This window comes from Arvicola amphibius, chromosome 4, assembly GCF_903992535.2.
Source record: "Arvicola amphibius chromosome 4, mArvAmp1.2, whole genome shotgun sequence".
Taxonomy (NCBI): Eukaryota; Metazoa; Chordata; class Mammalia; order Rodentia; family Cricetidae; genus Arvicola; species Arvicola amphibius.
This window is the reverse complement of record NC_052050.1, coordinates 93,369,251-93,388,517: the sequence shown is the minus strand read 5'-3', so window position 1 is coordinate 93,388,517 and position 19,267 is coordinate 93,369,251. Positions and strand designations below refer to the sequence as shown.

The following is a 19,267-nucleotide window of genomic DNA, read 5'->3' as shown; positions in this document are numbered from 1 at the left end:
ACTCCAGACATGCGCATTAAGAAGGAATGCATGTATGTTTGTCCAGAAAAGGTAATGAGTGAGGATTCTCCAAACAAGAGCTGTAATTTGGTGACCTATGACCCCATTACCACGACAAAAACCTTCAGTCAATGTGGATGAGAACTAAGTGCTGAGTGTCAAACCAAGTTACACAACAGCCCTTCAGGTGTGAGAGAAAGAGATAGAGACACGGAGGCAGACACACACACACACAGAGAGAACCTGATAAAATGCAACACCCCTTCCTGATTAAAAAAATAACAAAAAACAAAGACAAAAAATCAACAACAACAAAAAATGATAATAACACCACCAATAAACTGGCATCCACAGAGGGAAAACCCGTAGCTAACTTCATACTCAAGAAATAAGACTCAGGTGTGAGTTCGCCTCAGTTCTATTTAAAACCAAAGTTCAGGCTGGGGTCAGAAACCCAGTCTGAAAGGACATGAAGCTATTTATATTTATAGACTACATTATCTTACATAAAAGAAGCCTTGAAATCTCTCTCTCTCTCTCTCTCTCTCTCTCTCTCTCTCTCTCTTTCTCGCACACACACACTTTCTCTCTCACACACACACTCACACGCACTCTCTCGTACACACACACTCTCTCACACACACTCTCTTACACACACACTCTCTCTGTCTCTCTTATACACACACACTCTCTCACACACACAGTCTCTCTCACACACACACACAATGTCTCTCTCTCAACACACACTCACAAACACACTCACACACACTCATTCACACACACACACAGTATCAACACACTAATAATTAAGTTTGGTAAGGTCACAGGATACAAGCTCCATATATTAAGACAAATTTCAGGCTGGGAACTTAGCTCACTGATGGAGGGGATGTGGTTGGCCCTGGATTCTGCCCCCAGAATCACACAGCAAAAATGGCAGGAATAAACTTGTGACCATGCTGGGTGGTGGCGGTGCACACATTTAATCCCAGTACTTAGAAGGCAGAAGCAGGTAGACCTCTGTGAGTTCAAGGCCAGCCTGGTCAACAGAACAAGTTCCAGAGTGGTCTCCAAGCTACACAAAGAAACCCTGTCTCAGAAAAACAAACAAACAAACAAACAAACTTGTGACCTTGAGCTAGGCCACACTTCCCTAGTTGTGGTGTCAAAATAAAAAGAGAACTGGACTTTCCTTGAGGCTTTGTGGCTTTAATAGACTCCATCAGAAGAGTGAAAGGCGGGTCTGGAGAACTGGCTCAGCAGTTACGAGCACTTGCTAGTCTTACAGAGGACCCCAGTTCAATTCCCAGCACCCACATGGCAACTCACAACCATCTACACTTCCAGTTCCAGGGGATCTGATGCTGTTTGACATATTGGCCTGATGCGCACAGACAAGCATGCAGGCAAAATAGTCATATACATAAAATAAAATTTAATAATCTAAAAAAATATAAGAAAGCAAAAACGGAGTTTTTTTGTCTGAAGAAATGGCTCAGAGGTTAAGAGTGGTCAGTGCTTTCAAGAGAACCTGAAGCTGGGCGGTGGTGGCGCACGCCTTTAATCCCAGCACTCGGGAGGCAGAGGCAGGCGGATCTCTGTGAGTTCGAGGCCAGCCTGGTCTACAAGAGCTAGTTCCAGGACAGGCTCTAAAAAAGCTGCAGAGAAACCCTGTCTCGAAAAATCAAAAAAAAAAAAGAAAAAAAAAAGAGAACCTGAATCACACTGGGTGACTGGTAACTGCCTCCAGTGGTCTCTTCTTGCTCTGAGGACACCTGAACACACACATGAATTTACTGAAATCTGTTTTAAAGAAGAAAGGATAGCTTGGCAGGTAAAGGCACTTCCCAACAAGATTAACAGCCTGAGTTTTATTCCCAAAACTTCCATGGAAGAGAGAATCAATTCCCGCATACACGTCACAGACATACACACAATAAATGGGGAAAGTTTAAATAAAAAATGAAAGAAAAGAAAAAAGGAATAAACAAGGTTAAAATGTGTCAGGCATGGTTGCACACCTATAATCCCAGCACTCAGTAGGCAGAGCCAGGAGAACCAACAAAAGTTCAAGGCCTTGTCTCATGTGTGCTAAGCCTGCATTCTTGTGTCCAGAACACAGTGACAGCCCAGGGTGGTATGACAAGCTGACTCCTCCGCAGGCACCGAATGCAGGAAGGAGAATGGGGCTGCGTTAGACTCCACCTCCCCTCTGGGTAGCTGCTGCAGAGAACAGTCACCATCTCCGTCAGATCAGGTGGGCCTGCTTGCAGAAGCTGTCACTGCCCATTAGGCTGGGGTGCCTTTGATATTTTCTCATGGAAGGAGGGAGTGGAGAGGATCAGTGGCCCAACCACGCCTTCTGCCATTGTATGCGGTTCTGCTCGAAGTTCATGTGGGGTCTCGGGGGTGCTAAAGAATATGGTGCATATAGTTTAACTGACAGAAGATCTCTAGCTCCGAGGCTATGAGGGAGCCTTCATCCTCGCTGCGGTCACCTTCCGGTGCAGTGTCTTCGGGGTCACACATATTCCTCTAAGCATTCCCTCACCCATGCTCTGAAGTAAGCCAAATGTGGCTCTTTGGTGGCATGGTACTTTGGTTCACCGTTGGGACCTTAATGGGGGGTAGATGTTGTTTATATCTTCCTGGGGAAGGAATGTTAACAGCAACAGATGTGGCATCTGGGAAGTGGGCAGAAAGTGACCCCTGCACAAACTCAAGCAGACCTGGTTTCTGCTGCCTCCTAACTAGGGGACTCTGGTAAGTCACTGGTCCTCTCAGAGCCTCCAATGAGCCATCTCTGGAATGAGGTGGTTAAGTTCCTGTATCACCAGAGCTCAGCAAGGATGTCACCGAATGAGAGTCACACAGCAAGTCTGGGCTGTGCTCCTCCAGCTGCGAGCTCTCTTCTGTCCCATCCTTGGAAGGATTTCTTCTTTTGACTAATTCAGAAGCCAGAGCTCACTGATTCACTGACTCATTGATTCACCCCGGGTCACACAGAATGAAATGATGAATTTGGACTTGAATCCAGAGTACCCAGCCCCCTCTCTCCTCCAGGAACCCCTTGCTCAGCACTTGCTCCCGTGGGAGGCTCAGAAACAGAACCAGACATTGTGCTCCGGGCCTGTCCAGCCACATCTTTCCCTTTTCTGCCCTAAGTCTTTCAATTCCTGCATGGCCATGGCTGCACCACCCCCTGTCTTGGACTACTGTCAAGTCCCTGCTGCCACCCTAGAGAAACAAGTGGACAAAGGAGCAAGCCCTGGGCTCGGGGAGGCTCCATAAGGACAGTGCTTGCCTCATACCTTATAAGCACAAGGGTTGACTTTAGTTCCTAAGAGCCTAAGTGAAAGAAGCTGGGCAAGGTGGTGGTACATGTTTGCAATTCCAGCGATGAAGAGATGGGAGGTGGAGACAGGTGGATCCCTGGGGCTCACTGGACAACCAGCCTAGCTCCTATTTGGGTGAGTTCTCCACCAATGAGACCTTGCCTCAAAAAATGAGATGGGCAGCACCTAAGGAACAAGAGATTGACCTCTGGCCTTTACATATGTAACTGTAAGCGTGCAAAGACTCTCTTTCTGTCTCTCTGTGTGTGTGTCTCTCTCTCTCTGTGTGTGTGTGTCTGTCTGTCTGTCTGTCTCTCTCTCTCTCTCTCTCTCTCTCTCTTTCACACACACACACACACACACACACACACACACACACACACAGACCTCACATTCCTTACTTGGCCTCCAGGTCCATCAACCCACCTCCCACTCAGCCCCCAACCCTGTCCCAGCCTTGCTAGCTCTGAACAGTATCCAGCTTGTCCTGCGACAGGACCTTGCACCGGTTGTCCCCAGGCTTGAGATCATCTATTGGATGACTGAGAGAGTGGGAGGCATGAGTCACCAGGACTTTCTGGAGGGAGCTACCCTTCTTCTGGGGATTCATCCCGGGCACCTCCCCCCATAGCTGCCTCCTCTCCATCCTTTTGTCCCATTCATTTCCTCGACAGCTCTTATCAACACGCCTAGTGATAGGCGTGTGTGCGTGTGTGCGTGTGTGCGAGTGTGTGTGTGTGTGGGGGGGGGTGATACTTCATTTGTATTTTAATAAATAAACCTTCCTGAATTCAGAGAGTAAAAGAGCCACACTGGTCAGCCTTACAGACCAGACAGATGTGACACACACCTTTAAACCCAGTAGCCACACTAGTTTGTCATAGAAATCAGGTGGTAGGGGTGCACTCCTTTAATCCCAGCACTAGCAAGGAATATAAGGCAGGAGGAGACAGCTCTCACACAGTCTCATTCTGAGACTCCTGGAGGCAGGATCGCCATTTCGGACTGAGATCAAGGTAAGACCCAGTGACTGACTGTTTTGCTTTTCTGACCATCAAGTTGAACCCCAAGTCCTGTCTCTGGGTTTTTATTAATCAGCTCTGTGTGTGTGTGTGTGTGTGTGTGTGTGTGTGTGTGTGTGTGCACGCATGTCCATGCATGGGGGTGAGTAGTTATCACAACATGCTTCCCACAGAAGTCTTCTGCCCCATCCCTGGCTCCATCCCAGGCACACAAATGGCAATGCAATCAGGGAACTCATATCACCATGTCAAGGCCCGAGATGGCATCCAGGGAGAGGGGACAGGCCACAGACTCAGCACCACAGCCGATGGATGGCCTGCTTCCCATGGGTAGAATTCCATCTGGAGACCTCAGATAACAAGTTTTGGGGATGCTAACTAGCAGCAGGTGGCTCTCTACAACTGTAAAAGAAAGGGCTCCATCTTCACCCAGAGGCCCCCAGAGCTCCAGTGCAATGGGGAGGTAAGCAACCCAAAGCTACTTGTCAGTGTCGAGGACAGTGGTCACCAAGGAACGCTGTACACCGCTGTTCCTCTTTCAGAGTACTACGACAGGGCGTAACAATGTGGAAGCCTGGTGTCCCCTGTCACATTTCTATGATACTCCCCCTCCACAGACGTGTAAGTGGAGGCCAGGGAAGTCAGGAGACTAGCCTGGCGAGAAGGAGGGTGCTCCACCACTGAGCCACTCCTTCCTGCCTGTCATATTTCACGTTCTCATCCTAAAGCCGGGAAAACAGGATGCTGCTCCAACTGCAGAAAGATAAGTCACTACTTCCTACCCCAGGGCAGGAGCAGGAGGGCCCTTGCCTTTTCACAGGGGAGTGTTCTAGAATGTGGTCACTGCCCAGAAAATCTTGCTTGAGTTCCTAGTGTTGAGTCCCGAGAAGGGATGTGTACAGTGCAGCTGTCGGCTGTCGCTGTGGCAACATGAACAGTGAGCACTGAGGGTCAGGATGGAACATTCCAGGCATTTCACATTATCCCTTCCAACAATCCAAGGAAGTAGGCAGTAATCATGTGGGTATGAAGAATCCTAAATTCAGAAAGACTGAGCCACTTGCCTGCAATCACACAGTTTGTGAGAAGAGAAGCTGACATTTGACCCCCTGGCCGCTAAAGTATGGGTTCTGGGTTCTTGCATTGTGTTATCCCTCAAGCCAAATGGTCACCCGTGTACACACGTATGCATACACACTAATACACCACAAATACACACACCACATACACACAAACATATGCGCATCACAAACACACATGGGGGGGTGTAAACTCATGTTTTAGACCATGTTTAGTGCAGTCCCGACACTCCCATCCCATGACTTCTTGGATAGACACTCAGTTGTGTGGGAGTATGTCTGCCCTCCCAGCTCAGCCCATGCAAGAGCCTGTCTGAGAGTCCGTTGAGCTAGCCCTGTATCCCCTTCCTGTGCTACACTCAGAAAAGGAACAGAAGTTTAAATGCTAGCTCAGCGCATGACACCTCCACCCTGAAGGTGACAGGGTGGTTGAGCACTGTTCCCACCAGTGGATTACAGGGTCTGCCTATGCCGCAACCACTCACACAACCTCGGTCCCTGCCAGGCACCTCAGCCACCAGCTCATGTCCCCATACTTGGCCTGGCCACCCACTAAGGAAGCCTGCGCCTGTTCAGACCAAATAGGTATGCGGTGTGGCCTTCTGGGGTCACAGGGTGACAGGAGGATCAAGTTACAGCCTCTTTGCCAGGTGGTGGCAGTGGAGAAAGGGTGTTGAACAACAGGGCTTGCCTGCTCAGCAAAAGAGCAGGTCCAAGGCCCAGAGCCTGTCCAGGCAAGCCACATCTTATGGGACCCATTCTGCAAAATGAGACCCACCCTTAGTGGGTAGAGAAGGAAGACTGGAGTCTGGCAGTCCTGCATTCCTGGCTGCATGGCCACCTCCAGGCAACAGAATTCTGATACAACTTCCCCTAACTATGGCTTGAATCTTTAACAGCCTCCTCTCCCACAAAAGACACATTTTTAAGAGAGTTTCACTTGGTCCCCAGTGAAACACTACTGAGAGAGATGAAGTCTATAAAAGCTGATGCCTGGGCAGGACATCAGGGAAGGGCTCCCACTGTTCTTCCAGGGGATCTGAGTTTGGTTCCCGGCACTCATGTTAGGTGCTTCTCAACTGCCTGGAACTCGAGTTCTGAGGGAGTTGATGCCTCTGGCTCCATGGGTACCCGCACTTACGTATACATACACCCATCATGCACACACATACACAGGGGGGTGGGTTACGGGCTAGGAGTGCAGGGTCAGTGAGATGGCTCAGCAGGTGGTGGTGTTTGCTGCTAAGTGACCTGAGATTGACCCCTCCCCAAAGTACCCATAAAATAGAAGAAGAAACGGACTCAGATAGACGTTGTCTTCTGACTTCACACTGTGCCATGACATGAGCGCTACCCCCCCCCCATAACATAAACAAACAAAGTGTAAACATTAATAAAACTTGGATGGAGTTGAGTGGAATGAAACCATGCACAAAAGGGAAAACACAGTGCGACTCCTTCCCTTCAAGACACTCAGGACGGTTTAGCTTGTAGACCAAGCAATGCAGAGGGTCTCCAGAGTCCAGGGCAGTGGTGGAGCGAGAGGTGTTTTGCAGGTAGTCTCAGCTGGGCGGTGAGAGGCCTCTGGGGGTGCCAGTTGCCCAGCAATGCATTTGTCCCTAGCGTCACTGACAGTAGAGATAAAGCAGTTGCCATGGTGGGGCTTTGTTTTGTTGCTGTTGTTTATGGAGCCGAAGCTGGAACCCACTTGGCACGTGCTCTGCCACGGAGTGGCAGCCCAGCCTGCAGCAGTGAACTTGGTGTGTATTGCACTGTGAGCGACAGGCACACACTTCGGACAGCATGTCTCAGCACCAGGAACATTTGGTCTCTGCACCAACGTCTCTAGGTCTGTGCTGTTGACTACCCAAGCAGGTAGCACACAGCTACAACCCCAGCACCTAGAAGCTGGGTCAGGAACTCAAGACCAATCTTAGCTGCATATTGCATTATTGGCTGCATATTGTATTTGAGCCTTAACTACGTGAGAGTTTGAGGGGAGGGAAACAAAAATACCTTAAAAGTGCCGGAGAGGGGCTGGAGAGATGGTTTGGCTGTTAAGAATATTGGCTGCTCTTACAGATGGCCAATATTTGGTTCCCAGCTCCCACATGGTAGCTCACATCATTCTAGTTACAATTCTAGTTACAAGAGATTAACACCCTCTTCTGACCTCTTTGGGCACCAGGCATGCATGTGGTATACACACACACACACACACACACACACACACATACACACACACCACACTATGCAGTTAAAACACTCATACATAAATTAGTAAATTTAATCTAAAAAATGTGGGATTTTTTTGTTTTTGTTTTTGTTTTTTTTTTAATGCCAGACATGGTAGCACAGGACTATAATCTCAGAACTCAGGAAACAGAGGCAGGAGAATAGACACAAGTCTAAAGCCATCCTGGCATCATGATATTCATAAGGGTTCCAGGCCATCCAAGAGCTACAGAGCAAGACTCTGTCTCAAGAGATAATCTTGAATCCCAGTCCTCAGGAGGCAGAGACAGTGGATCTCTCTAAGTGTGAGGCCAGCCTGGTCTACATAGAGAAACCCTGCCTCGAACAAACAAAAAATAAAGCTAAATAGTCAGGAACTGGGGAGATGGCTCAGTGGGTAAGAAAGTGCAGGCATGAGAATCTGAGCTAGAATCCCAACAGAGCAAAGAGAATCGCTGGTGCTTACTAGCTCTAAATTAAGTGAGAGACCTGCCAAGGTGGAGAATAATGGACACATGTGCACAGACAGACACCATACCATATGCGCAAAAAAAAAGAAAAAAAAAAAACTTGACCACCGGACAGACATGGTATCACCTTCCAGAAAGTTCTTAAATAAAAAAAGACCCTTAAAAACAACTAAACAAGGGGGCTGGAGAGATGGCTCAGAGGTTAAGAACACTGGCTGCTCTTCCAAAGGTCCTGAGTTCAATTCCCGGCAACCACATGGTGGCTCACAACCATCTGTGATGAGATCTGGTGCCCTCTTCTGACCTGCAGACATCCATGCAGACAGAATGCTGTATAGATAATAAATAAATAAATCTTTAAAAAAAAAAACAACTAAACAAGTCGACAATCAGTGATCTAGTGCCTTTGGGAGCTAATGCATGCAGAACGGAATGATGGCCAAGGACCTCCTCATGTCCTGCAGGCCTCTGACATCAGGAGACTCTGCTGGGCAGTTGATAGGGATTGCCCAAATCAGGGTTCACCAGCAAGGCAGAATTGCTTCCCTTCATCAGTTAGCAACCAGATCAAATGATGCCCCAGGGAACTCATTTAATCTCACTTAAATAAGGCCCCAGCTGCTTTATTAAAAGGATGTCCACAGCAACCAGTCCACTGGAACTGCTTTTGGCCTTGCTGCAAGAGTATCCGGCTCCTTATTAATGATCCATTTGCTCAATTACACGCTGTGTATCAATACAGCACGGCCAAGGGTTTAAATATTTTAACACTAAATTGCAGGGGGATGGAATGACGTCTCTACAACCTGTGGGAAATCTACTGCTTACAAAATTCCACTTCACACTCTCTTTCCTCCTTACATTTGAAGAATCAAAGGGGATTTGGAACCCAAGACAACCTGGGACAATGGCCCACACAAGAAAGGACAAGCTCATTTTTTAATCCTTAGGGCCAAGGGTTTGATCATGGTTTTACCAAGTGTCACGATGTAAGCTTACTCTATGGAGTGAGGCTCTCTAATTTTTGGTCCCAGTTCTGCTGTGTGCTGGGTGTTACTAACACAGGACAAAATGAGCCAAAAGTTAAAGGAACATAGTGTTAGGTTTGTATGGGGGCGGGGGCTCAAAAGGACACAGACAGATTCCTGAAGAATAAGGAATTTACTACAAGGGTTACAAACTCTGTGAACAGCCGAAGTAGCAACAGTACGGTGGACACTCTGTAGAGTTCAGGCTGCAGCTCCAGAGACATGCAGCATGGTGGAGTCTCAGCAGAGGAGGGAGCTTCTGTGTTCAGAGCAAGCCGGCAACCAGGCTCTCTGCTTCCCAGGCAGGATCAGGGAGGGGAGAGAGTGTGTGCCCTTTGTGTAGGTGCACTTCCCAAGTGAGATTATAGACATATCCCAGGAGGGTGCCCATCGGTATCTGCAAGGGGGCTTGGCAGTGGGATTCTAACACTACATCCTCACACACAGGAAGGGGGAAAAGTCTCTCACCCTGGAGTCTGATGTTTATTTCCTAGGACTGGGTCAAGAAACTTCAATGCAGCTCATAAAGCCAAAATCTCGTTCAGAGAAAGTTGTGTCTTGTTAAAGATATCTCAAATGAGAATGTCTAAAGCAACAAGCTGTAGCTACCTAGAGTGTGGGTACCAAGCATGAAGCCTTAAGTTTCATCTCCAGCCCCACATTTAAAAACAGGGAGCTTCAGGTTCAGAGAAAGCCTATCCCAAATGAAGGTGGGTGCCTTGCTCTGTCTCTCTCGGCCTGTGCACACGAAGCAGGAGCTAGGCTGCCTCAAAACTTCCCTTTTTCCTTCTGTTTAAAACTATATCAGAAGCCGGACAGTGGTGGCTCACACCTTTAATCCCAGCACTTGGGAGGCAGAGGCAGGCGGATCTCTGTGAGTTCTAGGCCAGCCTGGTCTACAGAAAGAGTTCCAGGACAGGCTCCAAAGCTACACAGAGAAACCCTGTCTCAAAAAAACAAAACAAAAAATCAGATCATTCTATTATAGTATTATTCAATGTGTAAATTGCCTAGTCATAAAATAAAAACTTTAAGGGGCTAGGGAGGTGTTCAGCAGTTAAAAACCATGTACTGCTCTTCTAGGAGGACCCCAGCACTGTTCCCAGCACCGATGTCAGGAAGCTTACAACCACCTTAACTCCAGCTCCGGGGAGGTTGATGTCTCTGGACTCCACCGACACCTACACACATGTGTGCCTGCTTACCCATGGACACACATGCATACACATGATTTAAAATACAATAATCTTCTATAAGTCATTGCTGGATGATGCAATTTTAATCACAGCACTTGTGAGGCAGAGGCAGGCAGATCTCCGTGGCTTACCTAGCAAGTTCTGGGCCAAGTCAAGTCTACATAGTAAGACCCTGTCCCCCAATGTTCCGCCAAAAAAGTATTGAAAAGGGTTTTTAATAAAATAAAGGTGGAGAATGATTAAGGAAACATGGTACCTGACAGCGACCTCTGGCCTTCTCATACACATGCATGTACATGTATATATCCACACTGTATGTACATATAACACACAAATACATAAACAACACCAGTCCCTTCTTTTTTCTCTTTTTCTTTTGCTTTTAAAGGTTTCACTATATAGCCAAAGCTGGACTTGAATCTGCAATCTTCCTGCCTTAGCTGGTCAAATGCATGAGCCACCATGCCCAGCTTAAAATATCTAAACTCTCTCTTTGTGCGTGTGTGCATGTGTGCGTGTATGCATGTGTGTGTGTATGCATGTGTGTGTGTGTGTGTGAACATCAGTTGATGCCAGTGTCTTCCTCCATTTCTCCCCATTTAATTTTGAGGCAGAATTGTTCACTTAGCCTGGAGCTCCATGTGTCTCTATTAGGCTGACCGAGCAGTGAGTTTTGGAGATCTGCCTGTTTCTGTACCCCCATCCTGAGGGTTAGGGGTGCACACTATTGCGCCCAGCTTTTATATGAGTGCAGCGGGGGAGTCCTAACTCAGGTCCTCATAGTTACACAGCAAGCCCTTTTGCCCACTGAGTCATCTCCCTGGCTCAAATCTTTTAAAACAGTCTCCACACTTAGGAGGCAGAAACAGGAGTGTTGCTGTGAGTTCCAGATTAGCCTGAGCTCCAGCCTGAGTGAGATCCTATCTTAAAATAAACTCAATCAATTAGATCAGGGAGATGGCTCAGTGGGTAAAGGGATCCGTGGTAAGACTAAAGACCTGAGTTTAATTCCCAAAACTCACATGGTTTTTAAAAAAAAGGCAAAACAAAAACAAGCAAACAAAAAACCCAAACTGTCCTCTGACTTCCACATAAATTCCGATCCTTAGTATCTCTCTCTTTCTAAAATAGTGTAATAAAATGTTTTAGAAATCTTTCTGGAGAGATGGCTCAGTAGCTAAAAGCACTCACTGCTCTTCCAGAGGACCAGAGTTCAGTTACCAGTACCCACATCAGGTGGCTCACAGTAACCCGTGACTCCAGACATGCTCTGGCCTCAGTGGGCGCCTACACACATAAGATGCACGTAAATTCATACAGGCATACATACACATAAATAAGGATAAATATATAAATGAATCTTTAAAATGTTTTAGAAATCAGTCAGAAAATCAATTGTTTTTCAGTTTCTGCTGGTGGGCTTTTGAAGCATGAAGGACTGATTCAGTGACCCACATACTTCTGTTAAACAGACACCAACGGGCCAGCAGCTCCTCAGATGCCTGGAGGCAGCTGAGTTCACCCCCCCACAGTGGTCCAACCTGGAACCCACACTGAGAGCGAGTATCAGCTGAGGAACAAAGAGGGGCATTAAGGGCAGAAAAACCCCTTTGTGCCTCCAGAGCCACAAGTTCCGCTTGGTTATGTAGCTATTTGAGGGACAATAGTGTTTTGTCAACGTTAGCAAAGTGTCTTTGTCTGTGGAGAAGCTGCAAATCTGGATACAGACAAGAACAGGACGGAAGAAGAGAGGCTGTGGTGGTGACCACCTTCTAGAGAACTCTTTGAAAATGACTCAATGCAATTTGCTGTTTATTTGTTTGTTTGCTTTGGTTTTAGAGACAGAGTCTCTGTGCAGCCCTGGCTGTCCTGTTACTCTCTGTGTAGACCAGGCTGACTTCAAACTCACAGAGATCATTCTGCCTCAGACTCCCAAGTGCTAGAAATATACTATTTGAAAACCTTCCCTATTTTTTAATCAGGGGCGGAGGAGGCTTGAGATAGTGTTACACGTGGCTCGGGCTACCTTGCAGCTCACAATGGTCTCCTGAGCCTCTTGTCTCTACCATTCTCTCACCTACTGCTAGGGTAGGCATGAACCAACCACATCAGATTGTGAACTTTTTTATAACCTAGGCATGATAAACTGGGTTTACATTTATTAGGCCCACACGGTAGATCATTTCCACCCTACAGACAGGTGTCTTGGTTTCATGGCTGAATGCCCTGGTTTCAAAACAACCCCAGAAGGTGAGGACAGGCTCTCTCTTCGACTCAGTGAGTGAGTGGGTTCTGAAGTTTACAAAGAATGAGTCGCCAGGAGCAGTAGAGGACTTAGAGTCACCACCGTTACCCCTCAGAGGCTTCTTGAAATGCTTAAATTACATTTACCGCCAGGCGGTGGTGACATGTGCCTTTAATCCTAGCACTCAGAGACAGAGACAGGCGAATCTCTGAGTTTGAGGTCAGCCTGGTCTACAGAAAGAGTTCCAGGACAGGCTTCAAAGCTACACAGACAAACCCTGTCTCAAAAAACCAAAAAAAAAATGTTTTTAAATTTGGGAGGCTGTGCGTGTGGAGTTCAGAGAACAGCTTGTGGGAGTCCGTTCTCTTCTTCAGCATTTGGGTGCCAGGGACGGAACTCTGGTCCTCGGGTCTGAAGGTAGGCACCTTTACCCAATGGGTCATCTAAGCAGACTTTTCTCCTTTCCATGGCATCTTCAAATAGCTCAGGCTAGCCTCAAACTCATGACAAGATGAGGATAATCTAGCCTCCTGCCTCTAAACCTCTGTGCTGGGATTATAGTTGAGCACCACCATATGAAATTTTGACTGAGCTCATGCTGTGGACCGAGCTCAGGGCTTTGTTCATGCTGGAAGAGCACGCCTCCAATTGAGATACAGCCTCTCAGGCTGTGGTGGCGCACGCCTTTAATCCCAGCATTTGGGAGGAGAGGCAGTCGGATCTCTGTAAGTTCGAGGCCAGCCTGGTCTACAAGAGATACAGCCTCTCATCTGGTATTTTTCAGCTGCTTGGTATGGAGTGAGCTCTGTGCTGGGATGGACACACACACACACACACACACACACACACACACGAGTCAATCACCATGACAACCTTATGCAGAGTGGGCCCTGAAACAATGTGGATCTAGTGCTTCTGACCAAAGTGATCAAGTCTCACCCTCTGGAGTCACAGTCCCACGGCAAAGAAGGAGAACCAGCCCTACAGCCTGCCTGGACAAGAGGACAAGTCACAGTAAGAGCCAGAATTCAAGGCACCTTTCTTCTTCATCAGAGCCTGCTGTAGGAGCTTCCAGATATCGGCTTACTCAGTCCACGGCCATCACCATGATTTGGAAAACCAGGGATGCCCACTTTAAAGCCGGGCAGCAGAGGGTTGGTTGGGAGGGAAGTAACCCACATTGCCAACCTCCCACCCTGGGAACCAGTCATGTGCAATGATACCTCCTGTGGGCCTTCATCATTTATCTGATTAGGAAAACCTAAGCATGTGGGCTCACAGAGGTGGACCAAACAGGAAACCTGCACATATTCACCAGCTGAGAGGGGATCTTACAAAAAAGGCTGGGGTTAGCAGTAGGGGTGGGGTGCAGCAGACTGGGGAGACACTGGTCACTTTGACACTCATTCATATGATGAATGATTATAGTCTACTACTATATTGGGCCACATCCGTAGCTGTCCTGGGACACATGAAGCCCATGGGTCACAATTTGGACACACTTGCAAGATATTTCAGTATAATTATTTATAAAACCTTGTCCTCTCTCTCTCTCTCTCTCTCTCTCTCTCTCTCTCTGTGTGTGTGTGTGTGTGTGTGTGTGTGTGTGTGTGTGTGTGTGTGTGCATGTGTGTGTGTGTACTAGCTTGGCAAGTATTCACCACTGTGCTTTGCTTTCAGCTCTAAATCTTGTGTGATAACAGGGAGTGCCATATGTCACAGGTACCTACTATGTGTCAATTATGTGGCTTCCGGGACACCAGTTACTTCTGTTACTCTCCACCACAAGCCTGCAGCACTGCCCCCATTTCTCCAAGGAGAGACTGAAGCTCCAGGAGGCAGAGTGATGAAACCCAGAGAAGGAATCCAAGGCATGCCCCAGCTCTGGCCTGAGAGCAAAGACCTGGTCCAGGAGGCACCCAACTGCCTCCCTGTAAGACACTCAGACATACCATGTCTACATCCTCAGACTGGGAGGCTACATCTCCATCCCCTATTTTTGTTTCTATGTAACCCAGGAGGACTTTGAATTTCCGATCATCCTGCTCCAGCCTCTCAAATGCTGGGATTACAGGCACATACCACCACACTAGATCTTGTATTCTATCTGCTAGGCAGTGTTCCAAGAGTCATGACAGATGGAAGGGGGTGGCCAGGCAAAGAAGTCAGGGCAGCGGAATAGTTCAGCAGTTCTTTCCCATTCCATAGTCTGAAATGTCCCCTCTCCTTCCCACCATAGCTGACCTCCAGCCACAAGAGGAACCAAGAACCAGGGGTCACTCACCGCCATGACCAGCTCAAACGGATACTTGTACACTCGGACAGGAGACTGGTATTTTTGCACCATGTTCAAACTCAGACGCCACCAGGACAGGGTGAGCACAGAGCCTGGGAACAAAGCGTAACTAGTGAGGTGGCAGCTCCCGTCACAGGAAGAACGGATATGATTGCCAGCGGCTCCCGGCCAGGTACCACCCCTCTGAGAGCAAGCATTGCCATCTCCCCATCCCCACTCTTCCAGAGCCCTTCATAGGTACCCTCAAAGCCACCCACTCAAACAGGCACATGCATTTCAATTCTTCCATTCCCACGATTGCCCTCGCATAGTCTCCCCATGGCTTGCCGTGCATATCCTGCCCTATTGCCCACCCGCCACCCCCAGTATTTTTGTGCCTGCCGGTTCATGTTCCTGAGTAATACCCTGATACATGCACCCCTCTGTATATTTCCCCTGCACTCCACGCCCACACAGAACAGACCTTGTATACGCAGCACAGAACTTTGCACAGACATTCTGCTCTCTGTAGCAACTACACACACACACAAACACACACACACACACGCACACCATTCCCCAGGTGCATACAGTGCGCACCCACACAAAGCTATTCAAACACTCTATGCAAGCACGCGCAGGCCCGCTCACCCTTGGAGCTGCTGGAGACACAGCACTGTGCTCTGGCACCTGCTTAACCAGGGAGCTGAGCTCGCCAGAGTCCCAGCAGACACCTTGCCCGGAGCACCGAGCCTTGGAGCTCAACAGCCTCAGCCTGGCACCAGCCTCTTGCTCAATCCTACATACGCGGTGGCCGGACCGCAAAAGAAGGACCAGATTGGTGTCCCGCCTGGAGAGCTCCAGGACCCCGGACAGCGGGAGAATTTAGCTTGACTTGGCCCCGCCCCTAGAGGTTTATCTTGCTCCCTGATTGGTCTGGTCCCAACCACACCGGCCAGACTCTGCCCGCTGTCTTATACCTTGCCCCTCGTTTTTACCCTTCCCTCGCTTGGTCACGCCTTCAGCCCCGCCCTTGCTTCCAATTGGCCACGATTGGAGAAAGCCACGCCCACATTGAACGCGTCCCCCAAGTCGTCCAGACTCAACAAAGATTCCGCCCCTACCCAATCTCCTCCTCCATAAGGACCCAGCCCCCAGGCCCTGCACCCCTTCACCTGAACCTGCCCATAGGTACAGTTCAGAGCAGCCTCGCTCTGTGTAACCTCTCCTTCAAAAGGGATGAACATTTTGTTGTTGTTTGGTTTGTTCTGAGGCGGACCTGTCTATCCCCGAACTCGCGGCTAGACTGCCTCAAGTACTGGAATTACAGACGTGCGCCACCCCCCTACCCCCCAACCCCCACCCCCACCCCCGGCTGATACCTGGCCTTGAGCTCAGCTCCTCCACCTTGTCGCTTCCGTGCAGCAGTGGTCCAGACCAACCTTTCCGGAAGCATTGTTTAAAGCATTGTTTATTCACCATTCACACCTTTGCAGAGCGCCCACTGTCAGGCCCTCGGATATTAAATAAATTCGGCAGGATGGAGAAATGGCTCAGCAGTTAAAATATTTACTGCTTCTCCAGAGTAGCGGAGTTCGATTCCCAACACCCAAGTCAAGCGCTCACAACGTCCTGTAAGCCCACCTCCGGGGACAACCAGCTCCTCTGACCTCTGTAGGCACCTGCACTCACGTGCACATACCTACACATACACATACGTAATTTAATTTAAAATAACAAAAATAAATGTTAAGACTAGAGTAATATTTATTATTTGATAATTTAGACATGATGAAAAGTGCCGAGAAGGAGATAACCGGGAAAGGGGTGCACAGGGTGACTCTGGGAGGAAGGCATTCGCCTATTCTAATTTTACCCGCATCCAAACCCTGCCGGTCTTCCCAGGGTGCGCAGGGACCAATCTCACTCCCGTCGGCCCTCCCGTTTCCCAACCTGCTGTTTCACCTTGCAAGAGCAAAAGAGATGGCCCCGGTGTCGTTGCCATCCTTTTGTCGTGGCTGCCCAGGGAGCGGCAAGATCTTACCAGGACCTAGCAGATAGCTTTGTGCTAAGTGCTATCTGGGTTAAAAAGTACAGAAATAGGAGTCAAAATTTCCAGAGTTACCACAAGGTGGCAGCAAAAGATAACCCAATTTGCCGCAGGGTATGGTTCAGTACCAGCTGTCTTATCCTTGCTGGACTGGCTTGTTCTCTTGCCCGGGGATCAGCAAGGCACAGTGACTGTAACACTGTCATCTGGTGTTTTCCAACACCACAGTTAAATCACAACCTCCTTTGCTCCACACCTTAAGGGGAGATGTGACTGTACTAGGAGAAAGAGTGGGTGACCGTGTTGGGTGCAGGGAAGTCTGGGGAAAGGGGGTGCATGTGTGGACCAGACCAATGAACGTGAATTAATATCACCACCACCACCCACACATAACCTCTTCGTAGCTCGGTTCTGCTAATTATCTCTACCACTTCATTTGTACGAACCCGTCCAGATCTCAAACACGAATGCACTTAATCCCCAAGACAGGTACTGTAGTGAGGGACCGGCTTGGAACTCAAGGGAGGTGGTGTAGGCAGAGCACGGGGGAGCTGGAGAGTTGGTGGTGTTTGCCTGGCTCCCATGAAGTTCTGAATTCCACCCTCTGCACATATACCCCGTCTGTCACATCAGCACTCGGGTATGAAAACAAGAGGACCAGAAGTTCAAGGTCATCCTCGCTGCTTTGAGACCAGCGTGGGCTGCAAGAGGCCCCGGCTCAAAAAAATAAATAAATAGGGGCTGGAGAGATGGCTCGGTGGTTAAGAGGACCCAAGTTCAATTCTGAGCACCTACACTGGGTGGCTCACGCCTGCCTTTAACTCCAGCACAAGGGTCCCCAATGTCCTTTTCTGACTTCCAAGGTTCCCGTACATATGGCATACACTCACACAACCAGGAACAAGTAAATAAACCAAAAATAAGTCATAATAGGTATAAATAATAAATCAGTAACGAGTATAGGGAGATGGCTCAGTAGATAACAGCGCTTGTTAAGAACATGTGAGCAGTGGGAGGGGACGACTCAGCCCACACGTGAATTCCAGGCAGGTGTGGCAGCCCACCTGCAACCTCAGTATGCGTGCAGAAGATGGAGATCCCTGGAATAGAATTAGTGAGCTTTGGATTCAAGTGAGAAACCCGACCTCAAAATGTAAGGTGGGTGCCGGGCGATGGTGGCAAACGCCTTTAATCCCAGCACTCAGGAGGCAGAGGCAGGCGGATCTCTGTGAGTTCGAGACCAGCCTGGTCTACAAGAGCTAGTTCCAGGACAGGCTCTAAAGCCACAGAGAAACCCTGTCTCGAAAAACCAAAAAAAAAAAAAAAAAAAAAAAAAATGTAAGGTGGAGAGTTCTCAAGAAGACATCTAGCCAGTATAATGCTAGTACTTGGGAGGCAGAGACAAGTGGATCTCTGAGTTTGAGGCCAGCCTGGTCTACAGAGTGAATTCCAGGACAGCCAGTGATACACAGAGAAATCCTGTGTCTTTGTTAGGGTTTCTATTGCTGTGATAAAACACCATGACCAAAAGCAACTTGAGGAGGAAAGGTTTTATTTAGCTTACACTTCCATCACTGTCAGGACAGGAACTCACACAGGGTAGGCACATGGAGGGATACTACTTGTTCATCATGGCTTACTCAGCCTGCTTTCTTTCTTTCTTTCTTTTTCTTTCTCTCTCTCTTTCTTTCTTTTTCTTTCTCTCTCCTCTCTCTCTTTCTTTTTCTTTCTCTCTTTCTTTCTTTTTCTTTCTCTCTCTCCTCTCTCTCTTTCTTTCTTTTTCTTTCTCTCTTTCTTTCTTTTTCTTTCTCTCTCTCCTCTCTCTCTTTCTCTTTCTTTCTTCCTTTCTTCCTTCCTTTCTTTCTTTCTGGTCAGGGTTTCTCTGTGTAACAGCCCTGGCTGTCCTGGAACTAGTTCTTGTAGACCAGGTTCCAAGCTGGCTTCGAACTTATAGAGATCCACCTACCTCTGCCTCCCGAGTGCTGGGATTAAAGGCATGGGCCGTCACTGTCTGGCTCACTCTGCTTATAGGGATAGCACCACTCACAATGGCTGGGCCCTCCCCCATCAATCACTAACTAAGAAAATGTTCTACAGGCTCGCCCACAGCCGGATCTCAGGGAGGCATTTTCTCATTTGAGGCTCCCTTCTCTTCGATGACTCCAGCTTGTGTCAGGTTGACATAAAACACCCTTGTCTAACAAAACAAAAGAAAGGAAGGAAGAAGATACCTAGCTTCCACATACAATTGCACACACAAGCATCTGCATCCTCATGCACACATGCACACACATACACACGGTAAAATAAAATACATATGGCATGAGCGGGT

General features: G+C 48.3%; 1 protein-coding gene across 1 annotated transcript in view; it reads right to left on the bottom strand.

The window, feature by feature from the left end:
- Sec14l5 (SEC14 like lipid binding 5) overlaps positions 1–15,713 on the bottom strand; it is a 38,157-nt gene extending 22,444 nt beyond the window's left edge. The window contains exons 1-2 of the mRNA XM_038328943.1: positions 15,537–15,713; positions 14,895–14,998 (exon numbers count right to left, since the gene is read on the bottom strand). Coding sequence (XP_038184871.1) covers positions 14,895–14,957 — 63 coding nt within the window. The 5' untranslated portion in view covers positions 14,958–14,998; positions 15,537–15,713. The remainder of the gene's footprint in view (positions 1–14,894; positions 14,999–15,536) is intronic.
- Between the last annotated feature and the right edge of the window lie 3,554 nt (positions 15,714–19,267).